Source organism: Anopheles marshallii, chromosome 2 (genome assembly GCF_943734725.1).
Source record: "Anopheles marshallii chromosome 2, idAnoMarsDA_429_01, whole genome shotgun sequence".
In the NCBI taxonomy this organism is placed as follows: domain Eukaryota; kingdom Metazoa; phylum Arthropoda; class Insecta; order Diptera; family Culicidae; genus Anopheles; species Anopheles marshallii.
In genome coordinates, this window is record NC_071326.1 from 85306960 (window position 1) to 85327284 (window position 20325).

The following is a 20325-nucleotide window of genomic DNA, read 5'->3' on the forward strand; positions in this document are numbered from 1 at the left end:
ATTTCAAGTAGCGCTTATGTTGTTAGCTTTTGTTTAATGTGTTCGGTTTTCCCTGTTTAGTGCACGCAATATAAGTAAACGCCATTGTTTTTTGCTTCGTCTTATGTTCACCTCGTCTCACTCTTCTAGGAATTGCTATATCACACACTCACACACGCGCGTCACACTCACACAAACATTTATATATAGCTAGATTGAATGCTGCGTGCCTGTTAAATCACAACTACCATGAAACAGGTGCACAAGGTTGATGAAGGTTTACTGGGTATGGCGCCTCTTTCTCACAACATTCAGCTACTCGTCACATTATTCTCAGCAGTAGCGATCTATTGCCGATAATGCTACACTATCGTAACTACGTGTATCATAAGCCAACCGCCCTACCACAAAAAAGTACAGCTCTTAGCCTAGTCTAAGCCTAATGTACCAAAAATCATAAAGCTAAACAACGGATGCTGGCTCGCTACATACAGCGCGGCTATACACTCGTCAATCCGTGTGTTTACTTAATAAGCGTGTTTATTTTTACCCCTTTCCAAACATCTCCGATCTTCCAACTATGGCTGTTGACCCCAGTGGCTATAGGCGGAGGATGGTTGTGCTAAGCTGGACCCATTGGTTGATGCCGCTGCAGCAAAGGAAGACATTCCCTGATCTCCACCAGGGAGAAGCGTTCTTTCCGACGCTTCCTGCTCACCACCTTCAACATCTGACGGTGCTACCACACCCGTCTGAACCTGCTTCAGCTTACAGTCCGGACAGTACCATTTGCCCTTCGGGGGCATAATGATACCCACGCATTCAAAGTGGAACCATTCGATGCGACAGTTGTCGTCGTCGCAGGCGATCATCTCCGATACCTCATCATAAGGAGCGCGACAGTAACAGTACACGGATTCGCCCTCCGTCGGAGCACGCCACCCTGCCGGGACGCGGATCTGATTCGGCCGAAACAGGTTCGTCTGTATGCTGGGAAACGATCCGATTGGTGGTATTTTTGGTCGTGACTCTGCTACGGATGGAAGTTGGTACAGGGCGCCTGCTGGTGGTACGAGTGGAGCCGACAACGGACCCGATCCAACGTTGGCCATCGGAAGCGCCATTGAAGTTTGCAAATTTTTAACCACTGGAGGTGCAGACTTGGGTGTTTTCACTTTCGGTGTCTTGGATGTTGGTTTGCGGCGCCTGCTAGTGCCAGCCTGCTTTACACTTTTAGGTGTAACGGTAGCAATGGATGCCTTTTTGCCTAGCGACAGTTTCAACTTCGGCAACGGAGGATGATGCTGGGAGGTTGGTGTACTAACATCCGACCCTGGTAGCAACGTGCTAACCATTGTCGCTGCTGTGTGCAGTGGATAGATGATCGGTTGTTGCTCGATCGGCGCAACCGTAGGCGGTACGCCGCTCAACTCGTCCTGCGACATACCAGCACCAGAATTTCTTCGCGACGATACCGGTGTAAGATGGTCTATGCTGCGCCGTTGACCGGAGGACGAGGATGACATCTTACTACTACCACCAGCACCGCTTCCTGTCGTCTTGCTGGATTTGGTTGGAGGTGATGGAAGATCCTCCTTGCTCCACACTAGGTTCGGTGGTGGAGTTGGTTTCATTAGCGATAGGATCGACTTTTCCGGATTTGTCGACAGTGTAATGCCGGCTGGCAGGGGTACCGAGGTTCCCGCACTTTCGTCATCGCTTGTGTATCCATAAAACTTGTTCGGCTTTCGGCTCCGTTGCGATCGCTTCAATGGTGCATCCGATTCCGAACTGTTGCCCGTACTGAGTCGTGGGGCACTGATTTTTCCCATTTCATTGGCGGCGAGTGTTGGTTGTATGGATTGAACAGGAATCGACGGCAGTACGGGCAGTGTCTCCAATGGCGCCATCACTGGAGCTATTAACAGCTGTTGATGAAGATGCTGAACCGCTGGTGTAGCCATATTCGACGTATTTGCATCGTTGAATACGTTGGAACCAAAATTCGACAACTGTTGATCACCTACCGGCCACTGGTAAGGGACGGGTTGGGGTATGTAGGAAGCAACATCCATCGTGGGTGCGACTGTGGCGGTGACCGGCACCGGCTGTTCAATCAGTGCGCTCGCCGGTGACATTAAACGCTTCGAGGACTTTCGGTCGCGTTTACGTTTCTTCGGTTTAATTTTCTTCTTCCCTTGTACCATTTCCTCCGGCGGTAGCGAAGGCGTTGATGGTCGACTGTTTTCCACCATGCCATAGTTCATCATAGCATTCGTAGCACCCGTCTGTGCCAGCAGTTGACGGCGCTTCTCTGCCAGCAGCTGATTGGCAAGCTTTTGTGGATGTTCATCATAAAATTCTTCGTCCGTTTCTGACTCCTCCGTATACAAGTCTGAGTCAACAATCACACTGTCCGGATCAACCGGTTCCGGTGGTGGCAGTTCTTCCACATCCTCCTGCTCGGACTGCGCGAGAACTTCAGCGCCCGTTATCGGGGCATTATTTTCTTCTTTTTTGGATAGATCAGCACTGGACGACTTCTTTTTGCCTTTCCTAGCATCTTCGTTATCCGAGCTGTCTGAATCGTCCGAACTGGAGCTGGAACTGTTGCTGGAACTCGAGCTGCAGCTACAGTTGGAACCACATTCACAGCTTGAATCGGAATCACTGCTATCTTCACTATCCGATGATTGATTTTCTTTGCGCTTGCTGGAACCCTGGCTCTTCATTTCGGGTGTTCGGCCCGCTTCTTCTGCACCCTCTTCAAAAATTCGATTTCCTTTCAAAAGAAGCGATTCCTGCGGGGGTTTGGTTTGTAGTTCGGCTTCCAGCTCTGCCTCCGACATAATAGGCTTAAACAGCATACAGTAATCGTGATCCGATTGAGATACATGAAGAATCGTACTTTTCAACATCCGTTCGACCAGTTCGTCTTCTAATCGCTGCTCTTCGTCTGCGGACTGCTTCCGGCTGGCCGTCCGATGGTTAGCCTGATAACGTTTGAAATTGTTCCATATATTTGCAATCGGATCTAACGAAACCGGTAAGTCTTGAGATAATTTTTCGTTTTGCTCTGTCATTTCATCTACGTTCGCTTCACTCTCCAATTGCGGCGGGACACTAGTCTCTGCTTTATCATGATCATTAACACTCGACTCCGCATCCATAGCACTAGCACCAACTGCCTTTGAGGATTGCACAGACTCCATGAGATCATCCTGTTGATCGCCTTCTTCTGCTTCGGCGATGTTCATAAATCGCCTGGAGCTCAAGCTAGTATTAGAGTTCTCGTTATCCGAATCGTCACTACTATCACTCTCGGAAAGGTTCAAAGCAGGCAAATTCATCAGATCTACTACGGACTTATCGTCGTCCTTTGCTCTTCGTTTTTTCTTGGATTTCTTTACCGGAGTTGACACATCCTTCAACTCGGTCGTTACTGCTGCACCCTCAGTGGATACTTGTTCTGTTGCCGATTCCTTTCCAGTTAATACACTCGGCACTTGCTCTTTGTTATCTTCAGTGTTGTTGGATGTGTCCATTTCCTCCTTCTTAATTGTTCCTTTCTCTACTGTATCTTCCGTAGAACGAACGTTTACTTCGCCACTGGCGTCACCTTCAGAAGGTGGATTTTCCGAACTCGGAGCGCACACAGTTTCTTCTAACTCGTTCGACTGCGGTTGAGTCTTCAATGTAGCTATGGCTGAAATTTCTTCCAATTCGCCCGGTATTGTCGCATCCTCGTTCGAAGGTAGTTTCGCATCATGGGCTTCCTCGTCAATGCTTGGAAGAGGATTCACTGCCACACTGGCGTTGATGTGCTCTTTTTCCATCTCGGATTTTTCAACATAATGCCGTTCTATGTGCTTAAGCAAAAGCTTCTTCGAGATGAACCGCTTTTCACAGCCATCCTCACTGCAAGGATACTTAGCATCGCCGCTGTGCAGGCGCCGGTGCACTTTTAACGCAACTGACCGATTAAACGTGGTCTGACATACCTCACAAACGAATTGTGCCGGTGGTACGCAAAAATGATACACATGGGGCCATTTCTTCTGCAGACACCGCTTGCAGAATACACCCTCCGTACCATGCTTCCAGAACAGATGCTTCAATATGTCCGCCTTGTTGCGATAGCCGATGCCACACCGATAACACAGATGATGCAGTTTGTGCTTCCACACATGGTTCGAGAGCCGGCTTTGATCAAGACACTCTTCCAAGCAAACATCACAGGTGTAGTGCCGTTTGCGCAAATGGACCATCAATCGAAAGGCGGATGGAATGCCATCCACATTGCACACACAGCATCGAAACACGTAATCCAAAGCGGTGGTATGATTAGCAACACCCGGACACATGTGGCACAAGAGTTCGCTGTAGCTGAAGAAGTTGCCTTTACACATCAGACAGAGCAGCACGGACTTTTGATGCATCTTGCGGTTGTGCAGGTACAGCTCCTTGTGCACAACCGTTACGAATCGACACTGGAAACACTCGAAAACCTTCGCGAAAGGTACCGCAGTTCGTTGCTCCGTTGTCCAAGAGTTATCGAAGGTTTCCACGTTCAGGTACGCACGATCCGTTTCGAGCTCGTCCAGTGAGTTAAGTAAACGATGTAGAATCGTTTCGGGCAATAACTCTTCACCCGTGATACTGTTGACTGTGGCTTGGAATCGATGCATGGCGATGATGTGGAGGACCAGCTGACGGCCATTAACGGCTATACGCCGGGCGTGGTTGCAATACAGACAAAATGGAACCGTTTCACGCAAACATATCCTAAGAAACTCCCGAATCGAGATGCGGTCAAGCGGTTCGTCTAGCGAAAGGGTGAATAGTTGAGCGTCACTATCGGCAATCATAAGTTGATCTTTTACAGAGCTTGCGTCGGTTGGATGGGTGGCACTGACCGATGTGCCAACTTCCTCACCAGCCATCTTCATATCAGACCTCATCTCATTAATCATCGATTGTTCCGTGGGTTCATTCACCGTAATTGCATTTTCTGTTGTCACATCGTCATCGAATCCCTTACACTGATTGATCTCCATTTTAAGAGAATTAATTTCCATTTCAACTGGGTGCGCTTTCGGCAGCTCTTCCTCTTCTGTCCTTAGTATCGATGGATAGCAATTTAACTCCTGGTCCGTAGATGTGGGTTCTTCCATGCTTGTGGAGGATTCTGCAACAGGAGGAACAATTTCAAGCGAGGAGTTTATATCAAGCGATTTTCTAGTCGGAACATCTCGTCTTCGTGCTATCATTAAGCTCTCATCGATGTCCATTGGAACTGGTTCTTGCAAAACAGCATCTTCCGTATTAGCTGCGTTCTGATGTGATTGTTGTGCCTGTTCAAATTCTTTCTGGTTATCATTTTTGCTTTCAAAGAATGGTTCGTTTGGCTGTTCGAGATGCCGCGCTGATGTTTCTGGTTGATGAATAGCGCCACTTGCTAGGTGGTGTTCTTTTTCTACGGCATCCTCGTTCTCGTTTTTTATCCTCGTTTCATTCATCTCGACATTTCCTTCCGTCTCTTCTTCAATTGCTTCATTTTCTTGCCCTTCTTCTATGTCTTCTTCGTTCTCTTCCTCATCCACTTCCTCCTCGTCACTTTCAACGGAAGATTCTTCGCTTTCCATCGGCGTAAGATACTGAATTGGTATTTTCACCTTCAATTTTGGCACTAGAGGAGTAACTGCCGGCGGAGGTTGCGGTTCACTAACTTGCTGATATACAGTGGGTAGCAACTTGCCGACCGCTGTGACAGGTTCATTAGATGGTGGAGTAGAAGAAATGATAGGTGCCACATATTCCGAATGGTGGGATAAACTTCCATTCAACAGAGGACGACTCTGCAAATAAACATTACTTCCCGGGGTACGGTGAACTTGTGCAGGATCTACATTGCTCAAGCCAGGATGAAAAGCGGTCACGTACCCCACATCGCTTGCAGGCTGTTCCAGTGTATGTTTGACATCCCGTAGCAATTGTGTTTGCAGAATAGAACTACCAACAAACTGTTGTTGCTGATGTTTTTCTTGTTGCAATGCAATATTTTGTGCAGGAGGTTGTTTTTTCCTGCTCGAAGATTTACTGCTTCCTTTTGAAGGCTTTCCTTTCAATGGTGTGAATTCATCGGTAACGATAGTGGTATCACTCCCTAACACATTCCCATTCGCTTTCGTGCTGGTTGCTAAAGGCCCGTTGCTATTCGATTCGAGTGGCGCACCGACACCCATAACGGGCTTTTTTAACGTTTTCCTTTTGCCACTTACTATCATGCCGTTCGCTCCATCACACCGATGCTTGGACTGTTTCAACTGCCCACAATTGTTACATGTTTCTAGGTAGTTGGCGCAATCGTGCCCACGGATTTGTTCCTCCTTGTCGAGCAAATCGTTGCTGGTGCTTTCAAGCATATGCTCACAACGTGTGCACATCAGATAAAATGGTTGCTGTTCGGCTTTATGATCCGGGCCACATGACGGCGGATTCGCGCTACCATCCAATGGCACTTTTCGATCTTGATCATGATACCGCTGCTTCAAATATTCCTCCAAACTGCCATGATGCTTTTTCAAAACACCGTGTTTTGTACCGAGATGATTCACTAACCGTTCAGCCGATGGAAAAATACCCAAACAGTACAAACAAATGTGCTTGCGATGTACCTCCCGCATATGTAAAAACAAATTCCAATTCTCGTAATGTGTGCCTCCGCAAGGCGAACAGAGGAACACCTTCTTCTTATCTTTCTTTTTATCTGATAGCGGAAACGGAGGAACATGCTGGGGATTTGCCATGGATTCTGGTAACATGTTGATGGTGGTTTTACTTTGGAAGTTTGCTGGATTCGAAGGAAGCGAAACCGTGAGTTGATCTGATTGGTGATGTTTAACCGGTTTATTCGATTTTCGCGGCTTCAAATGCGTAAGAGCTACCGAATACGCATATTTAGTTGCATCGATAAGGGAATTATCGTCCACTGCTGTGCCATCTGTACCAACTGTAGGTTTTGATTGATTCCGCTTTTTACGGTCCCCTGTCCGCGTGATATTGGATACTTTCTTATTTTTTGCCTTAGATTGCTGGTTTACTGTCGTGTTGTTCATACTATGTTGCAATCTTTCCCCGCCAACATCAGGAAACGTGGAATAGCCAGGATACGTAGGACAAATAGCAAGAAGAGGTAAATCTGGCTGCACTTGATGAATCGGATAGAGATTTGAGTTTATCTGGTTCGCGGTAGTTGCTGACGAATGATTATGATTATTCTTTTTTCGATTGCGGCGCTGTTTTTCCGCTATCACCAATCGATTATCTTCATCCATCGTATCCGATGATTCGTCCTGGGTTGAAGTGTTCAGTAACGAAACCGGTCCGCTAACTTGTCCAACGCTGCTTAAATGTTTCGCCATCAAGGTGTTCTTTAAAATGTTTCCAGCTGACATACTGCTTTTGATGCTACACGCTAGCAGATGTGGTATTTGCTTTGCCGGTTCGATTTCTATCAGTGGTCCGAGTATCGCAGGCTCACTGGGAGACGCTACCTGATGCGAATAATTCATCACAGGTACCTGATTATAGTCTATCTTGATAAGTTCCTTACTTTCGTTCAACAGTAAACCCTTTTTCAGTATATTGCTGAAATCAACTGGCTGTAAAGGTGGAGGAACTGCACTGGCCACCGTTGCTGTTTTTGGCTGTTCCTCGCCCCTGCTTGGTGTCACCACAGTCGATGAACGTTTCAGCGATATAGATAGTTTCAAGCCTTCGCTTCGAGTAATTTTTGCTTCATCCTCCCCATTGCCCGGCCTTTCTTCATCGGATTCCGCCGACTCATCAACTTCCATCGCCGTGCTGTCCCTAGAACTTTCCTCCGAAGAGTCGTGATCGGATGGTGCCGTTTGTCGTACTGTTTCCGGAATAGTCGAAACAATACCTCCCGCCGTCTCTGTTGCCAGCGATTGTTCAAAGGCCGAAACCGATTGATTTGCAGGGCGAATTTCATTCTCGCCTGCATCTGCCTCATCGCCGGAACTATCACTTTCTGATGAAGAAGACGAAGACGAGGATGATGACGACGAGCTGTCCGAAGAACTAGAGCTGTTGCTACTACTGCTACTATTGCCATCCGCCTCTTCCAACTGAATATCGCGGTCATCTGCAGCGTTATCAAGAGATTTATCACCACAATTCTCCACAGGTTCTTCCAGTTCTTTTGGTACACGTGGCGTCATTGGCCGCATCAGTTCTTGTTCAGCCAACGATTCAATGGAAAGGGACGACTTGTCAAAATCGGTCGAACTATTGGGGTTGTTTTCCTCATCACACTTTTCATTGATGAAGTAAGGTTCCGATTCTTGGGTCTTTTCGTTGTCTATCATGCGAACAGTATCACTAACTGTAGAACATTTCACAGGATCATGTTGCTCACAATGGCTTAAATCCCGCGAACTAGCATCATTTCGTCCAGGAGAGACGTTATCAACTGTTGCACGTAAACTATCGTCGTTACCAACATTTGAGGATACAAACTCTTGATCATCCAGCTTTATCTGCTTGGATTGTATTTCACCACTCGACATACGCCTCCTTCTTTGTTTGTCTTCTTGCTCTATGGAAGTGTCTGACGCACGCCGCTTCAACGTATTACCACCAGCAGCAATCACGCGCTCTGCATTCGTTTCATTTTCTACTGTGCACTCCATTTCTTGATTGCCACTGCTCTGCGGCTCCTGTTTTGAATTACTAGGTTGGCTGTTATCCTCGTTTTCTTCACTGCATCTCATTGCAAGTAACCCACTTCTCTTCAATCCGGCGTCAGAAAAATCATTCTTACTAGTTCCCGTCAAAGTCCCTGAACTTCCACCATTTATAATTGTATCTGTAAATGAGAAAGAATTTAATTAATCAATTGTTTTACGTATAATTTTCCAAAACGACGTACAAAGTTTAAACAGCATCTTAAATCATGTGCTACGTACCTTCCAGATGTTTTATATTTGTTATACGCTCTTTATTCAATATATTCACATCTTTGATGCACGAACTTGGCCATTCCGTCGACGGATGATTGATTTTTGTTATACCTTCCTCCTCCAATGGTGACGCTGATCTGCTCCTTTCATGCGAGCTTTGTAATGGCATTTCTTCTTCTTCTCGTTCTAACTCTAGCTTGATGTTGCTATGGTTATCGCTATCGTTAGTGACACTGACAGGACTATTGTGCTTATATTCTGGATCGGAAAGCGGTTTTCTAATAATTGGCTCCGATTTTATTGTTTCGTTTGATTCTATGTTAGTGCCTGCAGATTTGACGGCTATGAAAGATGTATCTTGTGCTTCAGAAGCTTCAGACGTTTTTAAAGAAGTCATATTTACACTTTCATTATTTTCTTCACTATTTTTCGTTGCATGAGTAAGATTTGTTAACGTTGAGGTCTCCGCACTAGGACACAAATCTTCCGAGTTGTTACATTCTTCTTTCACAGACACGTTGCTCGGTATGCAGCTAACGGTTTTGTGCTGGTTTCCCATTGTAGAACTCAATGACGATTGTTCCTTTTCATGCGCCATGAGAAACCCACCGGTATCCGTATGATCCTCCAAAGATTCCCTGTCTTTAGCATGACTTATCTCATTGGAAACCTTGTCTTCGGCTTCCGTGAAATAAGTTTCATTTTTAATTGGGAATAAATTGCCGGATGGGTCCGTTTGCGAATCGTCTGTATTCTGCGAAACACCACTATGCTCGATTTTTTTCTCTAAACATTCATCATATCGAGCTGACAAAGTCGGTTGTTCCATTTCCTTCGCGACGTTCGATTCCACACTTTCGTCCGCTTCACATCCGCCCCCTCCAGTGCCATTGAGAGCTGTACCTTCAACTTCTCCCATAATATCGCCTGTTTCATCTGCAGGAGATTCCAATTGTTTCTGTACATTATACGCCGCCTTCTCTTCTGCCAGCTTCTGTTGACATTTCTCGAAAGGTTTCTCCATCTCGGGATCGGTATTTGCTTCTGGAGTCGATGGAACCGTCGACCCGGCACTGTCGTCTGCGGTATTTTCTTCTGGATTTTGTCTTGCATACAATACTTTCTTATCTTCGTCCATTGCAGCGACTTCCGTATCGATTGGGGTTGATAGACGAACGTGACGGTCGACCACCGGCTTTGTGATGCAACCGGACTGTATACTGTTTTCTGTTGACGTAATTTTATCAGTTGAAGAAAAGGTGACATCGCATCCATTCTCATGGTCCATAGTTTAAACCTGATAAAAAAACAGTATGAAAACAAAAACAGAACTTCAGAAAAATATTTCAAATTGTTAGGTATACTTAAAAATAAGAATAAAGAGTTCAAAGCATGACCCAGAAAAACTGTTTTGAGCATAATCATAATCTGCTGTCGTTTTTGTTCGTCGTTTTCAACACCTTCTTACAACAACTGTGCAAAACAGAAATGTGAACAGAGTTTTTAAGTTATCTTTACTGATTATCACAACTTTCATCTATAAACATTCACATACACACAAACTTTTCGATTGACGCTAACAGAGAGAGAGAGACCAGTTAGCAGCAGCATGTGAACAAAGAAAATGTGCTGTGAGACCACTTTTCACTCCATGAAAGGGAGGTTTAACCACAGATATTCTAGTGTACGAATGTAGAGTACGAAAGGTAGTATAAAGACGGTGTCGGTTCGGTACTTACCTCACTGAGGAATTATTGTTTTAATTTGTGTTTGCCGCTTATAAGCACACATGTACAAGCGGTGTTTGTTCGTCGTCTTCACCCGGTAGAAAATTTGTTTGCGTGTGTTGCCTTGGTTACAAAGGACGTCGCATTTGCGTTAGTCGTTCGTATCCTTTAGCTTCCAAATTCGTACGTAAACAACTGGAATAGCGGCGTTTGAAGGTGCTGTTGTGGCACTGATGCAATTGCAATAGAAATTACGCATCCACACCCACCTGACAACGGGCAGAGAACATTGAGCATTTACGAACACACCGACGACACATTAGAATAACAGCCTGAATAGTATGCTGCCTGAACGCTGGGTAATGATTGTTCACTGTTTTTACTACACTATTAATGGTGCGCGAATTTGTCCAGAGTGGTAAAAATACTTTTCACTGATCACTGAAACAAAAATAAGAAAAATATTTTACTTTCTGCGAACACTTTCTTAAATCCACATGGAAACACATGTTGCTAGACGATGATCTATCACATGTGTTCCAAAACAACGAACAAATAACCTTTTCTTTATGTGCTAATACGCGTTGCTGTCGTATGCACGTTTCAACAAACACAAGTGCGGAGACACACGCATCCGTATCTGCTTATTCATCGAAACTACTTTGCCCACGCCGCTAAACAACAAAACTTCCTTTGCTAAATACTAGTCCACTCCACGCGCGTGTTTCCATTGTCACAAAGCATCACGTTTGACAAAACGCTTGGCTGTGTGTGCGAAAGCAGTCCATCAAATATTAAAAAGGGAAGTAAACATTGCCGCACACGGGTAAACATATCCCCACCACTACTACACATAAACGTACGCGCTCACTCACTCACTCAACCATGACTTGCTTACAGTCGGCATGGGTTGCCTATGCAACGCTAGGCAGAAAAGAAACGCTGGCTTGGTGTACGTGGGAAAGTGAGAGGGATAATGACGGTAAAAAAGCGCGCGCGTTCATATTCTTTTCCGGATCGGGAATGCACTGTTCGATCATTTCTATATTTTAAAACCCGATCATAAGCACACACGACAGACCTTTATTCGCAATTTCAATGCATTGACAATGCATAGCAGAACGATATTTGGTGTAAGGTTACCATATTCATCGTCACAAACACACGGCCTGCTTTAAGGCGTAGTAAACTCAATAAGCCGTAGTACGTAAAAAAGCGACGTAATTGCAACACACTTGAAATTTCACAATCAGCAATTTCACAAACAGCATGAGGAAGCTACTCGGAAATATTGTTTCGTCTGCGGACCGCAGACGCCGCACGCTGATGTATTGCGCTTCCACAATCCCCATTCCAAAGAAGCCCTTCTCAGTCCGGAAATTCTTAGTGCTGTTCAGGCGTAACATCCGCCATCCCTGGTCGGTGCCAGCAAGCTCAGGGACGAATCTCTCTGCTTGAGCCGTCGACTGTCACACCCGATGACGATAGCGCGACGGAAGACGGAAGCAGCAGCAACGAGACAAGCGAGATGATGCCGCACACACCACACGCAGGGGACCCGCAATGAGCGGATATGCGAACTTTTCAAACACTATTTTCACCACCAAATGCTGCACAATTCGTACGTACTCCACCGTTTTCTTGTAGCACGTGTCGAGAACTTGTGTTTGCTGGTAGTTTGAGCCAATGGACGCACCTTTTTCTAGGTGCTTTTACAGTTTTTCCTAACAACACGTTTATCATGCAAGCGAAAACGTAATGGCGACCGTATTATTTTTCTTCCATCATCGCTCCTCTCTCGCTTTGACGCATTCTCTCTCTTCATTGAACGATACGTGAAGCGTTAACAAGAATTCTTGTTCTTTTTCTCTCGCTCTCGCTCTCTCTCCGGGTCCAGGATTAGGTTCGTCGCATCCGGTACGGTGGAATCATGTTTATGTTCTTTAGTTTTGCGGTAGAATAATTCATCTTTCTTGGCATAAATCTTTTCCCATGTTTGGTAGAAGATTCTCTAGCACGAGGATGATTCTAGCATGCGAAGAAGGTAAAGGAAATGTGGAACCGTACGCCTATGTATCTTGCATCAGACTCCTACGAAAAAGGGTGGATCCTCTGAGTTGTTCTCGTCCAATATCGAAATTGCTGATACTGCATGTAGCACCACCATATTTCTTGAGAAAGATAATGCCAATTAATGCTTTACTTTTAAAACAGTCGCATTTTCCGGGAGAGAAGTTAAAATGTAAATAAATTATTCGAACGCTTCATTGACGTCTGCGTAAAAAATGTCCCGTCATAAACCATGCGTTTTGCCCCTGCGTATAGTGCATGGTTCGATTCTGCGCCTCGTTTTCAGCAAACTTAATCCGCTTACCACCACGTGCTCAAACGGCAGTGTTTGGTGCTCTTCGAGTTCAAACTCAAACTGGCTTGAGATTGGACGTTTTAATTTTTCCGATAGATCAACAAAGCATGGAGCATTTTTGTTCAATACATTACATTAAAAATGGATGAAAAGCTTAGTTTAATATTTTATTTTTAATTCATTTTGGAATAAATAAATTTATTTTTAATATCGAATAAAACTCGCACCGAACTGATCGTCCAAGGCAGGGGTGGAGTGGTCGTTTTCTTTTATTTTTTTATAAAACGTCAATGTCTATGCTCGTGTCCGGAATCAAGCACATGAGAACATGTTTCTTTTGCTTTTGCAAGAATCAACTAGTCGAAGTGGATTCTGGTCTTGCGATGAGCACAAATGTAATCACTAAAAACGACGATGAAGGTGGTGAAACGTCGTCCAAAACAACTATCATAGGACCACTCAACTTTGCCCAAGACACATCATCGGATCCTCCTACATCTCTGGTCAACGAGCGTGCAGTGCCGTGCATGTTTTGCAGCAACGTTTACGACTTCCACAGCACTGATAATGGTTCAGATCAATACCTAGCACATCTGTACCTGATCCATCGGCTGGTGGTGGCCGATGTGAAGGAAGTTGCCTGCCTGCCCAGCTACTGTTACTATTGGAAGGAAAAATTCAACAGTGAACCGGTTGAGAAATATTGTTCCTCAATGTTACTGAACCAACTACCCGACGGTACGACCTCGCAGAACGAGAAATACTATCTACTAAGTGACGTTGAACCCTTGGATTATGAAGTGCGGCAACGGTTACGGCGAGAGAAGCTCAATCTCGTACTAACGCGTCATCAGTTCGAACGAACGGATCAAACTTTCCATCGAGGTTGTCTGTACTGTCGGGATTATCGATCGGAAACACGGCCGGAATATATTAGCCATCTCTACACGAAGCACTTTCTGCTGCTAGGCAAACCGGAGCATTTGGTGTTTGTGGATGAACTAATAGATATCGTGCAGGAAAAGCTGAACCAGTTGCTCTGTTTGTTCTGTGAGAAGCTATTCAAAGATCGGCCAACGCTGAAGGAACACATGCGCAAGAAGGGACACAAGCGCATCAATCCTGACAACCATTACTATGATCGCTTTTTTCTCGTCAACTACCGCTTAAAGCAAAAGCCCGAATATGTTCCTATCGCAAAGCGAAAAGAAGAAAGTCGTGTGTTTGCGTCGGATTCCGACTCCGATTCGGACTGGTCCGATTGGAATGGGGAAGAACAGACGACAACCTGTCTGTTCTGTACGCATACCGAAACCTGCATCGACCGGCTGAAGCAGCATATGGTAGAAAAGCATAAGTTCAATTTCGACCAGTCGGTAGTTGGAATGAGTTTCTACCAACGTGTGAAGGTGGTCAATTTCATTCGACGACAAATGCACATTCGCAAGTGTATAGCGTGTGGAGAGCAATATAACGACTATGAGTGTTTGTGTAAACACCTGGAAGAATCCGACCACTTTCTGCTCGATAAGGCAAATTGTGCCTGGGATCAACCGGAGTACTTCTTTCCCACGTACGAAGACGATCAGTTCCTGTGTCACCTGGAGGAAGTTGAGAATGAAAAGGATGATATATCGCAAGAGGAAGGATCGGTTGTTATTTCGGAGAGTGTTAATGCGACCATTAATCTTGATGCTGAATCCTTATCACTAGAAAGCTTCAAAATGTAACGTTTGTATCGTGAAGAGAAGATGTAATCATCCTTCGAACAAAGGAGTCGATCTTTATTATGTTTTGTTTGTGATAAAATAAAATACCACAGTTGATTAGATCAATTATCCGATCTGCGCTTATAAATGCGTTTTCAAATAAATTCAGCAAGGGAAAACTTGGTGCTGAAAAAGAAGAGGAGCCCGTCAAATTCATGATTGTTTTGTTTACGTTTGAAAGCGGCACTGCAGCATTTGAATATTAATCGCTTGACGCGAATCACTTCTGGATACGAACATGAAAGAAAACGACAAGGATTTGGAAAAAATGCTAGCCAAACTACCGGACGTGTGCCGAGTTTGTTTTTCGGAAGATTCCGACAGTCAGACGGATTTGTACCACATCGACGATTTGTACGTGAAACCAGACAGTATGAAGCATGTGAATTCATTCCGCGACATTCTAGCTATTTTTGTAACCGATGAGGTAAGGCAAAAACTCTGTTTCTTTTCTTACCAGTTCAAGGTTCATTGCATGTACATTTTCAGTTTGAATCACATGGAGAATTGATACCAACGAGCATTTGTGCCAACTGTACATCACGAGCACAGAGCGCGTATGAGTTTGTCGAGCAATGCCAACAATCAGACAAGCAGTTGGAACAATACTTCAAAAGTATAAGGAAGACAAAAACACCAAAAGTTAGAACCGAACCAAAGCAATCTGAGCGATTTGCACCAGCATCCTGCACGGAGGAGGACATCGTGAATGTTGAAGAAGTAACGAGTTCGCCTTTCAAAGGAGATGGAGAAAAACACCCCCAGCCAACCTCAAACGATGGCAAGAAATCGGAATTAAATACGAAACTGCAAGACAATCGATGGAGCTGCGACAAATGCGACAAGAGCTTCAGTCGGCCGCAAACGTTACGCCGACACTCTTGGATACATGACGACACAGGCCGCAATAAGAAAGCTTGCAGTCTGTGTGGTCGCCAGTTTTTACGATCGGATGATTTAACGAGACACATGCGGACTCACACCGGTGAGCGTCCTTACGAGTGCAAACTGTGCTTGAAATCGTACAAGCAGAGATCGGAACTGAAAGAACACATGCTGACACACAGCCGGGAAAAACATTTCAAGTGTTCTTTGTGTAGCAAACAGTTTTCCTCGCGTAATGGTCTGTACGTGCACTTGAAGCTGCACAAAGGAGAAAAGCCACACGCTTGTACACATTGCAACAAACGATTTACCACAACCAGCGAGCGAGTTTCCCACATTCGGCATATACATTCATCCAAAAAATGACTCAAAAAACAAGTCGAAACAAATCGGCGTCTACTTACGGATTAACGTTAAAGTAATGCCTATTGTTTTGCATCAAATTATTTTGCTATCAACATTGCTCTTCCCTGTCCAATAGTTTAATTATTCCATATCAGTAATAAAGACGAATGAATTAACCTTTGTATAATGGCGTTTATTATTTGCTAAAATACAGACAGTACTTGTCATTGCCATATTTTGAGATGCTTTGCAGATTTTATTGAGAAGCCGCTTACTACCGTGTTTAGCAGAAACCTGTGCGGTTTCACAGCAGCTTCCATTGTTGTTGACTCGTGTTGTTTGTCAGCAGAGATTGCGGGTTGTTCCGTATGTTCACTGTGAACTTTTAACCGTTTACAACATGTGTAAGATGATTCATACTCACGGTCTTCTGTCGTTTTCAGGTTAATCGAATATGTTACACACTTCCGCGGCAGTTGATAATCATCCGAGAGATTCATCCCATACCTACTACCAACCTGATGTTCGTGTAAAGTCGATAATTCTACCATAACGAGAATGTTTGTGTCGCCCAGGTTTGTGTCGGTAACAATTTCATCACATAGCGTAAGCTGTAAACCAATTTGTTGAAGAATTTGTTCCAATTTTCGCTGATGGTTTTTGCCAAAATGATTCACGTCAGCGGATGGTAGTTTTACAATGAAAGCTTCCTTGGCTGTATAGACGGTTTTGCCCAACAGGATCATTAGCTCGCTAACAGGATGATTCGACATTATCTTTTCCAGTGTCTGTAGAACGAGTGAAGGCATCAAAAGTGAAATGGGAACATATTTTTATGCTTAACGCACTAGACTTACTTCGAGCACCAGTTCAGTACAATTAATCACATGCTGAACCGTTTCTCGCTGCCTGTTAACTTGCACACTCGCAACAGAATTGGGATCAACAGCATCCGCTTCGAGTTTCTTTGCCAACATCCGAAAAGTAGAGTACGGAAAGGGGATTTGTCCACGATTGTACAGCAACAGCTCAAATATTGTGCGCAATATTCTGGTGCAACAATCTTGCGTAATGAACGGTGTTTCTAACTCAATAGTAACAGATCCCATGTTGAATTTTCAAGTTAATCTTCACTATATCCTGCACATACCGTTTTTTAAAAACAGAAGCCAAAATGTTTTCATGTATACACGGTGCAAAGGACAATACATTTTCGCCTCACACTCAAAATAACTGCCAACTTTTCGCCCGGAATATCAAAGGTTATTATCACAGGGTGTGACGTGTGCAACGATCCGACAGTTGCAGTAATCATTCAAAAATGGCGGGTATGTACGTTTTAAATCTAGTAACAAGTGCTTATTTATTTATCTGATAATCACAAGCAACCACATCATTTGCTGGCGTGGCATATCTTCAACAACACCAAATCCTTCACCTTATCGTAATCGAAATAGCGCGGAAAGTTCATACACACATTGATCAGCTTCCAGCGGTTAACGCCAAATCGGCTGTTACGTTTTTCAAAGTATCGCAGAAAATAGTCGTAACACGGTGCAACCGAATCCATATCCTCAAGTGTAAACACGTAACGCTTCTCGAGCGCGATGTAAATCGCTTTCAGCTTCGGCAGTTCCAGCAGCAGGCTAACAATGGTCCGTACAAACGCTTCGGTAATATCATCGTCGTAGATCACTGTACATGAAATTAGAAAGTAAGCAATGAAATAAAACTTTTCTCCACAAGACAAGACAGCTTACCGTCGGCCGCAACCACATACTGCACGTGTTGGAGCTTATCTTTAAGCTCACGTGGATAGTCCTGGTAACTGACTTTGAAGTCTAGCTCATTCACGTGCACTCGGCAGTGTGGGTTCGAAAGATGGGCATTTCTTTGCACATTCCCACCTATCAGATCTAGCAGTCCTTCGATATCGATATCTGGGAATATTAATTAGTCCATTCGTTATTTGAAACTTTGGTGCAATCGTCCATTCGAAGCGTACCCGTGCAAATAACCTCTCGTGCATACATGCTGGCAACTATGCTCGTAAGCCCGACTCCTGAGCCAAGTTCAAGGATATGGGCATTCTTGAACTTCCGCTCGTTGTGCATAATGTAATCGGCTAGCAATAATGCGCCACGCCATATCTGCAACCCAACCAAATCTAGTCGGGTTGATTTGCGATGCTCTAATGAGAATATTACCACAAAAAATGTATGAGAATCGAATTCAACTTCACAAACCATTACAAAAATCCAACCCTTACCTATTTCGATCGCTCCTTTTCGTGGTCGTTCAACATCCGAATCGCCGTCTTTATCCAGCTTGACTGATGGTGGGTTTGTTTGTTTCTGCTCCGATGCATCGCAACAATCGCTTTCCGATTCGAAGTCCTCCTCCTCGTCGCACACGCTCTCGTCATAATCCGATTCGTATGATTCTTCTTCAAGACAGCTTTCCTCTTCAGAGTCTTGAATGCTTGGTGTCTTTTTGGTATCGGCTTGGTCTGGCTGACCATTCCGTTTGTCCATGCCATTAGGCTGGCCCGTTTGCGTACCGTTTGCGTCAGTGTCGTGACGATTTGGATACACAAAGGTAAATTTAGAAATAGCATCTACACAACGGCATACCATTCAGAATACGGAACAAAAGTGCAAAAGACAGTAATATCGAAAAAGGCATAAGAACAGTTATGAAATAACCGCAAGATTCACGAATCATTCGCTTTAAGCAGCATCTAAGTGGCTTTCTAGGCGTGTGATAGCGATACAAGAAAGTTCCGTCATACTCACTACCATTACCCGTATCTGTGCTGCAGAATTCTGCCTCCGCGTACAGCTCTGATGTCACCTCGAGTACATTGGACATCGTTATTTTTTGCACCGTTTTATCCGCTCTTTAACCGTAACTAATATTCGATACACTAAAATACCACAGGAATGTCAAGTGTCTATTGGATTCGAAACCATTGACAACCACACTAAGCACAAATGATGAAATCTTTGACGCGGAATGTGATTTGCGTGAGAACTTCTGTGCCGTGCCAAAATTGTGAATAAAATCACCAACGTGTTTCGCGATCACGCCCAACCTCAACTGACGACAATATTAGAACACAGCGTGGCTGACTGACTGACCGTCCCAATCGTCGGGTGGGTTCTTCGCTTCGTAGAAACCGAAACGGGACGGTATATAACAACAAAAGCGTCGCGACTGAGCGGTTATGCTGTGTATAAATAATTTGCCGTTCACAACCACTGTCTAGAATTCGTATTGTGGCTTGTTTGTTTTAATAGCTCCTACACAGCTTCACGCCATGTAGACAGCGTGCTTTTATCGTCTCCGTGAAAAAACGTAATATTCCCCACAGCAAGTGGAGTAGCAACAGCTTCAGGGCGGGTGCTGTTCCATGTGATCAACAACGAAATGTTGGCATTCTATTCTTGATCCAAGCGAAAGGGAAAGCTACACGTGATTTCAATCGTTATTTTTACATCGGCTAGACACTGCAGTCTGCGTTGCTATAACGACGACGGAGATCGTTTTCCAGAGTAGTTAGAATGGAACGATCCAACCAGTGCCAAGTGGTATGAATGAAACTGAAAAGTCCCGCTGTTCCAGGTGCCGGAAACCTTCTCCGCTGCTAGCCGAACGCACGCGTGCCATCTGCACCTGATAAGTGTATGCCAAAAGGTCTAGGTTAAAAGGCAATACGGTAGCAGTTCACGTTTATGCTGGGGATTACCGGGCCACACAACACGTACCCACGTACAGCGTTATAAATAGCATTTAACCGTTCGCAAACAGCTGATCACGATTCCGGTGTACGGATTGCCGAGACGACCAACGAAGGGTGTTTTACTTCGACGGTGTCTGGCGTCAGATGTAAACAAAGGCACCTGATGATTCAGGAGCAGCGAAGATGTATAGATAAACTTGCGATGCTTTCGGCTAGACTATGCTGACGACCGAACATTGTAGATTTGGTAGAAATTAGTTTTGTTTTATGTGTGTTTTGTTTAGTGTAGTATAGAAACACAAATCTGTGTACACTCTTTTTGCAAAACGGCAAATAAACAAAACCAAAAACTGACAACTTTACATACCTGGGGAAATTCCTTGGTACTTTAATAACCTTGGGCTTGCGTTTGCCTTTTTGACAGCTATCGAATGCCATATTGGTATGTAAACAAACCAAAGTTGGTGATTACGTTCGATTTACGGCGGATTTTACACGTTCAATTGGTGTTTAGACAAAAAAAGTA

The 20325-nt window shown here is 44.6% G+C and overlaps 5 protein-coding genes across 5 annotated transcripts; 2 read left to right on the forward strand and 3 right to left on the reverse strand.

The window, feature by feature from the left end:
* Positions 1 to 557: 557 nt before the first annotated feature.
* On the reverse strand, positions 558 to 10254 carry LOC128719794 (uncharacterized). Its single transcript, XM_053813431.1, has 2 exons — positions 8973 to 10254; positions 558 to 8872 (listed from the first exon to the last, which is right to left on the reverse strand). The coding sequence occupies exons 1-2, from the start codon at positions 10252 to 10254 to the stop codon at positions 558 to 560; spliced, it is 9597 nt and encodes a 3198-aa protein (XP_053669406.1).
* Positions 10255 to 13441: 3187 nt separating this feature from the next.
* On the forward strand, positions 13442 to 14788 carry LOC128708208 (zinc finger protein 277). The gene has a single exon (XM_053803169.1). The coding sequence runs from the start codon at positions 13442 to 13444 to the stop codon at positions 14786 to 14788; it is 1347 nt and encodes a 448-aa protein (XP_053659144.1).
* Positions 14789 to 15065: 277 nt separating this feature from the next.
* On the forward strand, positions 15066 to 16078 carry LOC128706858 (zinc finger protein 267-like). Its single transcript, XM_053801800.1, has 2 exons — positions 15066 to 15254; positions 15317 to 16078. Exons 1-2 carry the CDS (start codon positions 15066 to 15068, stop codon positions 16076 to 16078), a joined length of 951 nt encoding a protein of 316 aa, XP_053657775.1.
* Positions 16079 to 16281: 203 nt separating this feature from the next.
* Positions 16282 to 17166, reverse strand: LOC128709041 (uncharacterized). Its single transcript, XM_053804026.1, has 2 exons — positions 16915 to 17166; positions 16282 to 16845 (listed from the first exon to the last, which is right to left on the reverse strand). Exons 1-2 carry the CDS (start codon positions 17164 to 17166, stop codon positions 16282 to 16284), a joined length of 816 nt encoding a protein of 271 aa, XP_053660001.1.
* Positions 17167 to 17450: 284 nt separating this feature from the next.
* LOC128708141 (methyltransferase-like protein 22) lies at positions 17451 to 18928 on the reverse strand. Its single transcript, XM_053803101.1, has 5 exons — positions 18853 to 18928; positions 18327 to 18674; positions 18063 to 18248; positions 17818 to 17997; positions 17451 to 17752 (listed from the first exon to the last, which is right to left on the reverse strand). The coding sequence occupies exons 1-5, from the start codon at positions 18926 to 18928 to the stop codon at positions 17451 to 17453; spliced, it is 1092 nt and encodes a 363-aa protein (XP_053659076.1).
* Positions 18929 to 20325: the final 1397 nt, after the last annotated feature.